Below are 14,145 nucleotides of genomic sequence, written 5' to 3'. Positions count from 1 at the left end.
GCAAGCAATAAATTTGGCGCGTATCTCACTCAAGCCAATAGATGATTCACAGTGCTCAGTTTTTTCACACACGTATTTTATCTGTTTGCCTTTATGTTTGGGCTTCATGTGCCAACAAAGGTGTTGCTTAAGATCGTCAACATGTATACTATGCACACGTAGGGAGTTTACAACATCATTGTATGCAGAGTCTATGCTAGGCAACCAGCGATTCAGTCTGTCCAGTGCACGACGTATGGCAGAGTCCATGAGGGATGTCTTAGATAAACATAGTTGTCACCCGATTTTACACATATTACACAGTCATCATACACTGTCGTAATAGAAAGTGTCACACCAGTTAGGCGAATGTCTGGGGGAGAATGAGTTGGATAATATTCCATAGTCATCTGCTGATTGATGTAGCGCTCTGCACCAAGGTGAAAATCGTAGGCGAACTTGACGTCTTCTTATCTACAGTATCTGCACTTGCACTATGACAGGAATGTTCTGCTGGGATGGGTCACATGTCGGCGGCCAGTACTAGCCTCCATCTTGTTGTTGTTTAACATCGCCAGTGACAGCATTCAATGTGTTGTGTACAGGTCGTGTGTCCTCATTACATAAACCAATGAGTGGGACGGAGAGCAGCATGTCCTTGTCCTGCTCCAACAAGTGGGCTATGTGCACTACCGGATACCGCATTACCGCTACTGTTTTAGACAAGGTGTAGGCTGTTGATGTAGGTTTCGACGAGATGGCAGGTGAGGTTGATGCAGTCCGGACATGTCAGCAGAGCTAGGCATGTTGGCGCTCAACCCTGCTGAACAAAGACGGGGAAGCATTAGATATGGACGAATACATGAAAATTTTGAATAATAATAATAATAGTAATAGGCTAACAAGAGAGAGAATAATGTGATATGGGATGCTTACTTTTCTGTTTAATCCTGTTCTGCATGACTGAGCTGGAGTGCGACTGCTGTTGGCGCTTCATGGTTCTTCTTCTGCTGCTGACTGACTGAACAAGACTGAGGCCTGGGAGCTGCTTAGCCTGGCCTATATATCGTACAATGACGTCACCGGATACTTCATTCCTATTGGCTGAAGTCGAATACATGACTAGATTGGTTCACGCCATTTCCCCCACCCCACACGTCACTACAGCGCCCTCTGGTGGCAGCGAAATGAACTAGACCACATGGTGAATACACCGGCTGCCGCCATCTTAAATAACGTTACTTGTGTCATTACCTAACGTCATGAGAGCGCCCTCTGCTGGTGGCGAAATGAACTAAGCCAGTTGGGCTGTGGACCCAGTGGCGAACACACCGGCAAGAAATTGTTTAAATAATAAAGAATAGTCCTTTTCCTGACGAATGCTTAGGAGGAGGAGGTGACGGTCAGGCGACTGAGGTTAGCACAAGTGACCTATCTTCCCGCAATTTTCTTAGGTTGGTAGCGAAAACCCAAGTGACCTACCTTCCCACCAAAATTCAAACTTGGCGCCACTTCATAGGAGGAAGTGGCGGTCAGGCGACTTAGGTTAGCCCAAGTGACCTATCTTCCCGCGATTTACTTTGCTTAGTAGAGGTAACAGCGGTGTGATGCATTATCCTGTTGGAATTTGAAGTTACCGCCATTTTTCTGGGGGAGGCGTTTAGGTTAGTGGAGGTAGCCCAGTTGACCTTCTTCCTGCAAAAATTCCAACTTCTCGCCAAAATCCACCATCTTGAATCGCGTCATGGCCGCCATCTCGGATGACGTGATGCACTGTTGCCAAGTCTAAATGACGCCATCTTGGATGACGTCATCGGTGCCACATTGGATTCATCTGGTAGCAATGCAGAGTGGAATGAGATCGGTGTTGTTCCAGTACTTGGATATATACCATCTCACTTTCGGAAAAATATCATCCGCACAATTCCGAAGATAGCAAGGGCTGAGAAGTGCGAGAATTATATCAGCTTTAACAGCTCATGCAAGCAAGATGCTGACGAGAATAATGCACAAAAGAACGTAAAGGAAAAGTGAAGATGTGTTAGATGAAGATCAGTTTGGCTTTAAGAAGCGTAACGGCACCAGAGAGGCAATTCTGACTTTGTGGTTGATAATGGAAGCAAGACCAAAGAAAAAACAAGACACGTTCACAGGATTTGTCGACCTGGAAAAAGCGTTCGACAATGTAAAATGGTGTAGGATGTTCGGAATTCTGTGGAGAACAGGGGTAAGCTATAGGGGGTGACGGGTAATATGCAACAGTACAAGAGCTAAGAACGAATAATAAGAGTGGAAGACCAAGAACGAAGTGCTCGAATTAAAAAGGGTGTAAGACAAGGATGTAGCTTTTCACCCCTACTGGTGAATCTGTACATCGAAGAGGCAAGTGGACATAAAAGAATAGTTCAGGAGTCGAATCATTCATGGTGAAAGGATATCAATGATACGATTCGCTGATGACATTCCTATCTAGAGTGAAAGTGAAGAAGAATTACATGATCTGTTGAACAGAATGAACAGTCTAATGAGTACAGTGTATGGATCGAGAGTAAATCGAAGAAAGGCGAAAGTAATGAGAAGTAGCCTAAATGAGGACACCGAAAAACTTATCCATCAGGATTGATGGTCACGAAGTAGATGAAGTTAAGGAATTTTGCTACCTAGGTAGCAAAAAACCAATGACGGACGGAGCAAGGAGGACATCAAAGTGACAAAGAGGGCGGTCCTGGACAAGGGAAGTCTACTAGTATGAAACATAGGCCTTAATTTGAGGAGGAAATTTCTGTGAATGTGCGTTTGGAGCACAGTATTGTGTGGTAGTGGGATATGAACCATGGGAAAACCGGAACAGAATAGAATCAAAGCATTTGGGATGTTTTTGTGCAGGCGAATGTTGAAAATTAGGTGGACTGATAATGTAAGGAATGAGGAGGTTCTGCGCAGAATCGGAGAGGAAAGGAATTGACAGGGAAAAGGGACAGGATGATAGGACATCTGGGAATGACTTCCACGGTACTAGAGTGAGCTGTAGAGGGTAAAAACTGTAGAGGAAGACGAAGATTCGTATACATGTAGCAAATAAATGAGGACGTAAGTTACAAGTACTACTTTGGGATGAAAAGGTTAGCACAGGAAAAGAATTCGTGGCGGGCCGCATCAAGCCAATCAGAAGGCTGGTGACTTAAAAAGAGAGAAAGAGAAGAAATGTTTAGGACTGATTTGTTCAAGTTACAGTTTATTTACGTCGAAATTTTACTGCAGGGTTGTTTTCTTCTCTCCAAGAAATGGCTGAGAGTATATGGAGTGCTTATTTGATTATATACCAGGGTGTTATAATTAAAGCACAGCCGCTTACGGAGGTCCGGTGTTGGCTCTAATTGTCGTATAGCGGCGAAACTAGGTAGATCTGGTAATGCCCTAATGTGGAACCAATTTACGGTGGAAAACAAATTAGTTCCAGCTGTGGGCACCAGGTGCAAATCTGGCGCTGTGCACTGTTTATACGACGGGATGACAACCACTCTGTCAGACCATAACGTGAGTGAACAGCGTGGTTATCCAGAAGAGACGCCGTACGCTGTTAGTGAAACTGTTTTACTCGTAAGTAAACAGCAGCAATTACTGTGCTGCGTTGAGAGAGTACGCTGAACGAAAGGTCTGAGGAGAGACTGGATGTCATATTTGGTTTAAAGAGGATGACAGTAAAACTGGAACACACGGGTGAGCTTGGTGTGGCACCTGGAAGAGGAAGGTGCCCTATTCCGGTAGAAGTTATTGATGTCGTTGCTGTTGCTGTAGCTCTCCAAGCATCATGTGCCTCAGATAGTGCTAGTGCTTGTGCAGTGTCACGAGAACTGTCCATCCCGTGTCAATAGTAAGGAAATTTGCGCGGGCTATTTACTACACTGGTACCCGTACAAGATCCAGACGGCGCAGCACCTGAAACCTCATGATATGCGGCAACACTGTGAAATTGCTCTTCGGTTTCTGGCACGGATCGGAGTTGAGGACATGTGACTGGGCAATATTCTATGGAATGGCGAGTAATTTTAGACTACAAGGTGCGATGAATACACAGAACTGCCAAATTCGGCATACTGTTAAAATGCGTGTTGTGCACGAAGAGACACTGCATTCGCCGTATTTGACTGTATGGTGTGGATTCACATGCACTTTATTCTCGATCCGTTCTTCTTTGAAGAGAATAAACCCAGAAGGCTCGTCGGGTGTACCGTGACCTTCTTGTACAGCATGTGATTCCTCATTTGGAAGAACAAAACTGTGTGGAAACCACTGTTTTCAAGCAAGATGAGGCATGTGCAAAGCCTGCAAGGTCATCTTACCTGAATGCATGTGACTTTTGGCTCTGGGGATGTCTCAAAGAACGCGCTCACAATGGACACGTTCGGTCTTTACCTGATCTGAAGGCCAGCATACAGGAATTCATTGGTCGCTACCGGAACGGCTACTGATCACGTCGTTTTACGAGTGCAGCATATCATCGATTTCTCTGGTGCTCATACTGAACAATTTGTGTAAGCTGCTGTTAATAATAAAGTCAACATTGTGCGTTTCTCACTTGTTTGACATTTTCAGCCCACTTCCCGTTCCTTTTCCATTACATATCGAAACATTTCTGCATGTTAAACGATCCCCTTCAATTTACGTATTACTGTATGTGCTTCTTTCGCCAGATATGCACCGGATAGCAACAACTGGAACTAATTTTTTTTTCCATCGTAAATCCGTTTAACACTTTAAGAGTATCTCCCAAGTTCCGCTTCCATACGGTATTTTCAGCCTACACTGGAAGTCAGCGAGCAGGTGCACTTTAATTATAACCATCTGGTACATCCATATAGTGTAAAGCATCGCAACAATGTACATATTGTACCATAGCTGAGAGAGAAACTTTTTGGCACTGTTATAGTCCAGATATTGTCATCTTTATATATATTTTCCCAAGCGGCAAAAACGTTATGTGTGTGTGTGTGTGTGTGTGTGTGTGTGTTTTATATAAATACAAGCAAAGAACACTGCAAAAATACACATATCAAAAAAGTTTTGCATCATCCCGGTTCCCAGAACTCCTGAAGATGAACGTTGACCGAAGATGTAGTATCACAAACACAGTCGCTTTGACTGTTCAGAGATGTCACTAAACCGCCCAAAGATATAAACACCCATGCATGAGCAGTGCCTATTATACGGAGGGGGTCCGACAACCGATCAGTTCCACCAGGAAGGAGGTACACGGCTCGTCTTGTCGGTAGTTCAACCATGCCTAGGCGGTCAATACCGCTGTTCGATCGCGTCCGCATTGTTGCTCAGGGCCAGGGCGGGCTCTCAACAAGGGAAGTGTCCAGGCGTCTCGGAGTAAACCAAAGCGATGTTGTTTGGACATGGAGGAGATACAGAGAGAGAGGAACTGTCGATGACGTGACTCGCTCAGGTCGCCCAAGGGCATCTACCCCAATAGATGACCTCTACCTACGGATTATGGCTCGGAGGAACCCTGACAGCAACGCCACCACGTTGAATAATTCTTTTCGCGCAGCCACAGGACGCCTACATCTACATCCATACACCTGATGGTGTGTGGCGGAGGGTACTTTGTGTACCTCTATCGGTTCTCCCTTCTATTCCAGTCTCGTTCGTGGAAATAAAGATTGTCGGTATGCCTCTGTGTAGGCTCCAATCTCTCTGATTTTATCCTCATGGTCTCTTCGCGAGATATACGTAGGAGGGAGCAATATACTGCTTGACTCTTCGGTGAAGGTATGTTCTCAAAACTTCAACAAAAGCCCGAACCAAGCTACTGAGCGTCTCTCCTGCAGAGTCTTCCACTGGAGTTTATCTATCATATCCGTAACGCTTTCGCGATTACTAAATGATCCTGTGACGAAGCGCGCTGCTCTCCGTTGGATCTTCTCTATCTTTTCTATCAACCCTATCTGGTACGGATCCCACACCGGTGAGCAGTATTCAAGCAGTGGGCGGACAAGTGTACTGTAATCTATTTCCTTTGTTTTCAGATTGCATTTCCTTAAGATTCTTCCAATGAATCTCAGTCTGGAATCTGCTTTGCCGACGATCAACTTTATATGATCATTCCATTTTAAATCACTTCTAATGCCTACTAACAGATAATTTATGGAATTAACTGCTTCCACTTGCTGACCTGCTATATTGTAGCTAAATGATAAAGGATCTTTCTTTCTATGTATTCACAGCACATACACTTATCTACATTAAGATTCAATTGCCATTCCCTGCACCATGCGTCAATTCGCTGCAGATCCTCCTGCATTTCAGTACAATTTTCCATTATTACAACCTCTCGATATACTACAGCATCATCCGCAAAAAGCCTCAGTGAACCTCTGACGTTATCCATAAGGTCGTTTATGTATATTGTGAATATCAACGGTCCTACGACACTCTCCTGCGGCACACCTCAAATCACTCTTACTTCGGAAGACTTCTCTCCATTGAGAATGACAGGCTGCGTTCTGTTATCTAGAAACTCTTAATCCAGTCACACAATTGATCTGATAGTCCATATGCTCTTACTTTTGTTGATTAAACGACTGTGGGGAACTGTATCAAACGCCTTGCGGAAATCAAGAAACACGGCCTCTAACTAGGAACCCGTGTCTATGGCCCTCTGAGTCTCGTGAACGAATAGCGCGAGCTGGGTTTCAAAAGATTTTTTCGAAACCCATGCTGATTCCTACAGAGTAGATTTCTACTCTCCAGAAAAGTCATTATACTCGAACATAATACGTGTTCCAAAGTTCTACAACTGATCGACGTTAGAGATATAGATCTATAGTTCTGCACATCTGTTCAACGTCCCTTCTTGAAAACGGGGTTGACCTGTGCCCTTTTCCAATCGTTTGGAACGCTACGCTCTTCTAGAGACCTACGGTACACCGCTGCAAGAAGGGAGGCAAGTTCCTTCGCGTACTCTGCGTAAAATCGAACTGGTATCCCACCAGGCCTAGCGGCCTTTCCTCTTTTGAGCGATTGTAATTGTTTCTCTATCCCTCTGTCATCCATTCGATACCTACCATTTTGTCATCTGTGTGACAATCTAGAGAAGGAACTACAGTGCAATTTTCCTCTGTGAAACAGCTTTGGAAAAAGACATTTAGTATTTCGGCCTTTAGTCTGTCATCCTCTGTTTCAGTACCATTTCGGTCACAGAGTGTCTGGACATTTTGTTTTGATCCACCTACCGCTTTGACATAAGACTAAAATTTCTTAGGTTTTTCTGCCAAGTCAGTACATAGAACTTTACTTTCGAATTCATTGAACGCCTCTCGCATAGCCCTCCGCGCACTACATTTCGCGTCGCGTAATTTTTGTTTGTCTGCAAGGCTTTGGCTATGTTTATGTTTGCTGTGAAATTCCCTTTGCTTCGGCAGCAGTTTTCTAACTCGGTTGTTGTACCACGGTGGCTGTTTTCCATCACTTACGATCCTGCTTAGCACGTACTCGTCTAATGCACATTCTTCGATGGTTTGGACTCTGTCCACTGATCCTCAACACTATCTTGAAACAAAACTTTTGTGTTGAGCCGTCAAGTACTCTGAAATCTGCTTTTTGTCACTTTTGCTAAACAGAAAAATCTTCCTACCTTTTTTAATATTTCTATTTACGTCTGAAATCATCGATGCAGTAACCGCTTTATGATCGCTGATTCCCTGTTCTCCGTTAACTGTTTAAAATAGTTCGGGTCTGTTTGTCACCAGAAAGTCTAATATGTTATCGCCACGAGTCGGTTCTCTGTTTTACTGCTCAAGGTAGTTTTCAGATAAAACACTTTAAAAAATTTCACTGGATTCTTTGTCCCTGCCACCCGTTATAAACATTTGAGTCTCCCAGTCTATATCTGGCAAATTAAGATCTCCATCCAGGACTATAACATGGTCGGGAAATCTACTGCTCTGCCACAACAGCTGCTGAGCCAGGGGGCCAATAGAGGCATCCAATTACCGTGTTGGAGCCTGCTTTAACCGTGACCTTCACCCAAATTATTTCACATTTCGCATCTCGGTCAATTTCCTTCGATGCTATTGCACTTTTTATCGCTATAAACATGTCTCCCCCTTCACTGTCCAGCCTGTTTCTGCGGTATACATTCCAATCTGAGTTTAGAATTTCACTATTGTTTACATCTGGTTTCAGAGAACTTTCTGTCCCTAGTGCTATGTGGGCACTGTGACCGTTTATTGATGAGAGCAGTTCTGGGACCTTTCTATAGACACTCCTGCAGTTTACTATTACCACATTAATATTGTTACTCCCTGTTGCGTCTGGCCTACTACTACCTTGTCGCGTCTCAGGAGGCGTCTTATCGGGCCTATGGAGGGAATTCTCTAACCTAAAAAACCCACATGTGCACTCGTGTTACGTCTCAAACTGTGCGCAATAGGCTGCATGATGTGCGACTTCACTCCCAACGTCCACGGCGATGTCCATCTTTGCAACCACGACACCATGCAGTGTGGTACGTGCCTTCAACCAGACAATCGTCTGAGACGTGTTTGGAGGCAAGCCGGTCAGGCTGAACGCCTTAGACATACTGTCCAGCGAGTGCAGCAAGGTGGAGGTTCCCTGCTGTTTTGGGGTGCCATTATGTGGGGCCGACGTACGCCGCTGGTGGTCATGGAAGGCGTCGTAACGGCTGTACGATGCGTGAATGCCAGCCTCCGACCGATAATGCAACCATATGGGCAGCATATTGGCGAGGCATTCGTCTTCATGGGCGACAGTTCGCGCCCCCATCGTGCACATCTTATGAATGACTTCCTTCAGGATAATGACATCGCTCGACTAGAGTTGCCAGCATGTTCTCCAGACATGAACCCTATCGAACATGCCTGGGATAGACTAAAAAGGGCTGTTTATGGGCGACGTGACCCACCAACCACTCTGAGGGATCTACAGCGAATCGCCGTTGAGGAGTGGGACTGTCTGGACCAACAATGCCTTGATGAACTTGCGGATAGTGTGCCACGACTAATACAGGCATGCATCAATGCAAGAGGACGTGCAACTGGGCATTAGAGGTACAGGTGTTTACAGCAATCTGGACCATCACCACTGTATGCGGGCACAACATGCAGTGTGTGGTTTCGATGAGCAAAAAAGGTCGGAAATGATGTTTATGTTTATCTGTCTTCCAATTTTCTGTGCAGATTCCGGAACTCTCGGATGATGCAAAACTTTTTTTGATGTGTGTATGATGCGGGATTTTCGACGTAAGTAAACTATAGCTTCAGTAAGTCACCCTTAAAGATATGTTTGTTGTGCTCAAACAGTATTAGGGACATTTACGTTTAAATGGGTGGGTAGTCTGTAGCATCGTTATATTTTTTTCTTACTGTAAGGAATCACCATCGCCAGGATCTTTCACTAGAAGGTTGGATATAGAGCAGAAATCAATGTAAACATCAACAAATGTGGATTTAGATGTGAATGGTCATCTGAAGTTGTACCTGTCAGTTCGAATCCAGTAACGGTGCTATCTGTTTAAACACCTATAAACAGCATTATTGATACTGTCTGGCTGCTGCTTTCTTCTTTGCGAAAACCAGCTTGTATTTTGTACACGAGAACGGTCTCAACACGTCAGTTTTCGACAACACTGCAGCTAATTTGATTAAATGCAGAGTTGAGGATTCATTGTACCGTAAGGTTGAATGCGTATACACGACATACCCTTGTGAAACCGGATGGTTCTTTTGAAAGTAATAACTTTGTACTCTGAAACGTCTGTGCGGAGTCGTTTCATAGACGCTTGTCTCACTGGATTCTGTGCGTCCTATTCTGTCCACCGCCTGATTACGGTTTAATTTATTAACTCTCCCAGAAAAGCTGAGCAATCAAACTAAGGCTTATTAAATGATATTGTGTTTGATTTTTTTGTGTTCCATGGGAAACCATGACCTGTATTTATTACGTTTTTCCCTTCACCCTACCCTATGTGTGAGTGAAGGTGACTGAATGAGTCTTTTTATAAGTAGTTTCGGGTTTCTTTTGTGGGGGATGCTGTGGTGGTTGTCGTCTGCTAGGAGCAGGTGATGTTTGCTTCTCGTTTGGAGGGTAGCACAGGATGACCAACGTAGGATCCCAGTACCTGGACAGAGAAGTTTACCCCTTTTATACTGAGGTTGGTTTGTCTGTTGGGTTGGTGGCGGAAGCCTACCCCTCTGGTAGCTTCCGTTGCACCGGTATTTAGGCGAAGCCCGGTGAAGAAAGGACACTCTGCAGCTAGCGGTTGGTGAGTACAGTTCGTAGCTCCTAGAGAGGGTTTCTGCCTTGCCAAGTTAATTTTACTTCGTGACGACAAAATCATTCTGCTATTGCACCATTAAAATTTCTTACATGTGTGCATGGTTTAATGTCTAAATTATGAACAGTTAACTCGTAATCAAGTTTACCACATGCTGAAGTTCGACCATTCGTAAGCGACGGGAGCGAATTCCATATCGTATATACACTTTACAAACCTTGCGAATCGGATAAACCTAGTGCGTGAGCATAATGGTGATAGGTATCTCTCTATTCCTGTCGTGGGTATGTAGATAGAATGATTGAATTATTGTGTTCCACTTCCCTTTTGTGTGTATTTCCTTTTTTAATTGCGCTATTCTAGCATTTTTGGCGAATTATTTAGTTAAATTTTTAATGCAGGCACCAGTCATGTGTATTCATAGGCTGTGCATCAAATTCAGTTATGAAATAAATGTGCTACGTAAAAGATAAACTCTGTGTCCTTTGTCTTTCTCATTGATGCCAGTTTTCAAATTAATTTTCTATTCCCTGATTTTTCTTTTAAGTTAATCTGCTTGCTTGTGACGAACAAAAATGGAAGGGAAAATCAATTTAATTAAACAAGCTCATTGATATACGACATACAGTGCTGTTTATCTTGTTAGTTTGTTTAAAAAATGGATTATTCTAATTAAATTCTTAATTTAATTTTTGTCTTTTTCTTTTACTATATCTTTAACTGCCCTATTCATTCCCTCCATCACAACATTAAAAAGTGCAGGAGATAGAATACTTCCTTGCTTAAGTCCTTGTCTTATTTCGAAGTATTCAGAGTTCCCCAATGGTGTTCTAATTCTACAATTGTGTCCTCTGTACATTGTCTTCATAACATTAATGTATCCATCTTCTATATCTATCTTCTTCATTTCTGGGAAGAAATTCCATTGGGGAACTGTGAATACTTCGAAATAAGACAAGGACTTAAGCAAGGAAGTATTCTATCTCCTGCATTTTTTAATGTTGTGATGGAGGGAATGAATAGGGCAGTTAAAGATATAGTAAAAGAAAAAGACAAAAAGATGATTTTTGCAGTTGATATGGTAATTGGGGTGATAAAGAGGTAGATGTACAGTTACAGCTTGATGCGTGGAAGGAAATAATGAAAACGTATGGATTAAAAATAAATAAAGATAAGAGTGAAGTAATGGTATTTGGAAGAAAGAAAGGAATCAACGGAAATATTACCTTGAATGGAGAACCCCTCAAAGTGGTAGAAAGTTTCACTTATTTAGGGAGTGAAATATCTAGGGATGGAAGAATAACTAACAAAATTATTAGGAGGTTCAGGAGGGAGGCAATTTCTACCAAACAATAAAACACCTGATTTGGAATAATGAAGTTTCAGAAAGAGCAAAACTCCTTATGTATAAGAGTTATTACATCCCTATTGTCACCTATGGTGGAGAAACATGGACAATGACAGAAAGGGACTGGAGCACACTGCAAGCAGGGGGAATGAAATTTCTCAGAGCAGTTAAGGGAAAAACAAGAATGGACAGAGTAAGGAATGTAGAGGTAGAAAGGACCTCAAACAAGAAAGGATGAGAGAAGAAATTAAAAGAAAGAGCTTAAGATGGTATGGGCATGCTAAGAGGATGCATGAGCAGAGACTCCACAAAATTATGGAAGAACTAAAGATGGACGGGAAAAGACCCAGAGGGCGCCTAAGAACACGGTGGAAAATGGGAGTGAGAATATCTGTAGAAAGGAGAGGTGTGACCTAGCAGCAAGTGGAGGAAGAAAAGTGGTGGGAGGACCGTGCCAAATGGAGAGGACTCGTCAGCACCCAGACCCGGCAGTAGCTGGAGCGGGACTCGGATATAGATAGATAGAATTTAATTAAACTGAAAACTTCCAGTTCGGTCTTTTCTTAATTGTTAGGAAGGGCTTGGGCTGGTGGCGACCCTGTAATTTTTGAATTTATAATTGTCCTTGTGAGGTGGCTTAACCAGAAATTGCGCACAAGGGTTACATCTCCATTATTCATGGCCTAGCCTTGGCTGGGATCCGTTTACAGTTCTTCATACATACATTACAACTCGTATGTCTAAAAATTTACCTCAAGTTTGTATCTTCATTCGTGCGTATGTTAGAGTCTTGTGAAATCGGACGAGTATTTTGGGAACTCGCCGCACGTCTCGCGTCGGTGCCCGCTTTTCGCGTCGCGTTTGACGCCCGCCGCAGCGCCGGCGCCTCGGAGGGCAGGAAAGCCCGGTGTGCCCGGTTCACCTGCTCCTCTTCTGGGGCGGATTACGGCGGACTGACAGCCGCAGCCGCGCGGCCGCGATGTTATAGGCGCCGCGCGGGGAAGCCCCTACCCAGATCCATAAATCCAGGGGGCGGTGCGGCGCGGCGCGTGCGCACCAGACCTGCCCCCTGCACCCCTGCCCCCCAGCGGGCCGGCTTCCCACAGTCAGGACGTGCGTCCGCCGCTGTTATTCCTCCGCGGGCTGAAGAATGGACCGGTAATGCCACCCCTGAGCCTCCACTCTGCTGCCTTATCCTCGACCGACAATGGCCGCTGTCCGCAGCGGCTGCCCGCCAGCGTACATCTGAATCACAGATGAAAAGAAAACGAGGAGGACAAAAGTACGCGCTCGTGCGTCTGAATGACAGCTGGAGAGAAACATGAAGCAAAGCAGTTCACCTTCAGGCTGTTCCGTTTTATTGACATTTTTAAGCTCAGATGGGAGGTTATCTATAGGCTGTTCCAAAAGAATGTACACACTCTTTGGAAACGGAACCTCTCTTTTAATTAAAGCAGATAGTCTATTTCCCGTGAGTTAACAGGTCAGGAGGCAGTGGAAAACTTAGCAAAGGTTCCATTTGGTGCGGGATTCGAAAGAAACGCGGCGTTATTGTCTGAAGAACGGAAGTCGCTGCTCAAGTGTAACTCGACAACAGAGAATGTGAGTGATGTTCGACGACGTCGGAGACCCTATTTTTTTAATTTTACCACTTTCATGGTTAAGATATACTCGCATCTGAGGCAAGACTGAAGGCGATGCATCGTTGCGCGACATGAAGAAGGGAGGTTGCGAAAGGAAGAGACGCTCAACGGGCAACGAAAGCGCTGATGCAGTGATTCAGCGTCCAGGAATAGAGCTGAACGTCAGTGCCACATACTGTGCACGTGTGCGTCTGTATCTGTCAAATATGAAACCTTGATAATGATGTGATTCTTCAGTTTCTCCAGGCGTATTTTATGACGAAATAAATCTCGGGTGGACATCCTGGTACGAGTGTGCATAGGACACAATATTTCGGCAATCGACCACGTTGCCATCATCAGGTGCGCTGATGTACTGACCGGCGGTGGGCCGGCGCCTGGTATATATAGGTCAATCCCCTCCCGCTCCTCCCTCAGGCGCTTCCTATGAGTCGGTGCGGTCCAGGTGCAGCGTCCGTTCTCCCGCCGTCTGGGCGCTGCGTCCTAGGTCTTCTCGTTCAGGGGGGTCTGCCGGCACAGCTCTCGTTATTCTTCCCTCTTCCCCCGAAGTCGGTACACTCTGGTAAATATCCTTTTTCTTCTTAATTCGGGTGATCGCGGGTTCCCACGCCTTGCTAAGGATGTAACCGCTGTCACGATTTAGTTGTGGCTCCCTTACTCTGATCTCTATGGCTTCTTTGATGACACAGTCCCAGGTTCATCCTCAGTTTCCGCCGGTACACAGAGCTCACACCATCTCCGATAGGGACAGTCTCCAACAAGAATTGGACCATCTGAAGACCGTGTTTCGGAGGAACGGTTACAAGGAAGGACAAATTCGGAAGGCTCTACATCCCACACCTGCAGCACCGGCGGAAACTGAGGATGATCTT

At 44.7% G+C, this 14,145-nt stretch overlaps 1 protein-coding gene across 1 annotated transcript in view; it reads left to right on the top strand.

The window, feature by feature from the left end:
- LOC124778105 overlaps positions 1-12,955 on the top strand; it is a 107,751-nt gene extending 94,796 nt beyond the window's left edge. Inside the window, exon 5 of the mRNA XM_047253621.1 lies at positions 12,619-12,955. Coding sequence (XP_047109577.1) covers positions 12,619-12,955 — 337 coding nt within the window. The remainder of the gene's footprint in view (positions 1-12,618) is intronic.
- The last annotated feature ends 1,190 nt before the right edge of the window (positions 12,956-14,145 follow it).

The sequence above is a fragment of the Schistocerca piceifrons genome, chromosome 1 (assembly GCF_021461385.2).
Source record: "Schistocerca piceifrons isolate TAMUIC-IGC-003096 chromosome 1, iqSchPice1.1, whole genome shotgun sequence".
Classification (NCBI taxonomy): Eukaryota; Metazoa; Arthropoda; class Insecta; order Orthoptera; family Acrididae; genus Schistocerca; species Schistocerca piceifrons.
This window is presented reverse-complemented; position numbering and strand designations above follow the sequence as displayed.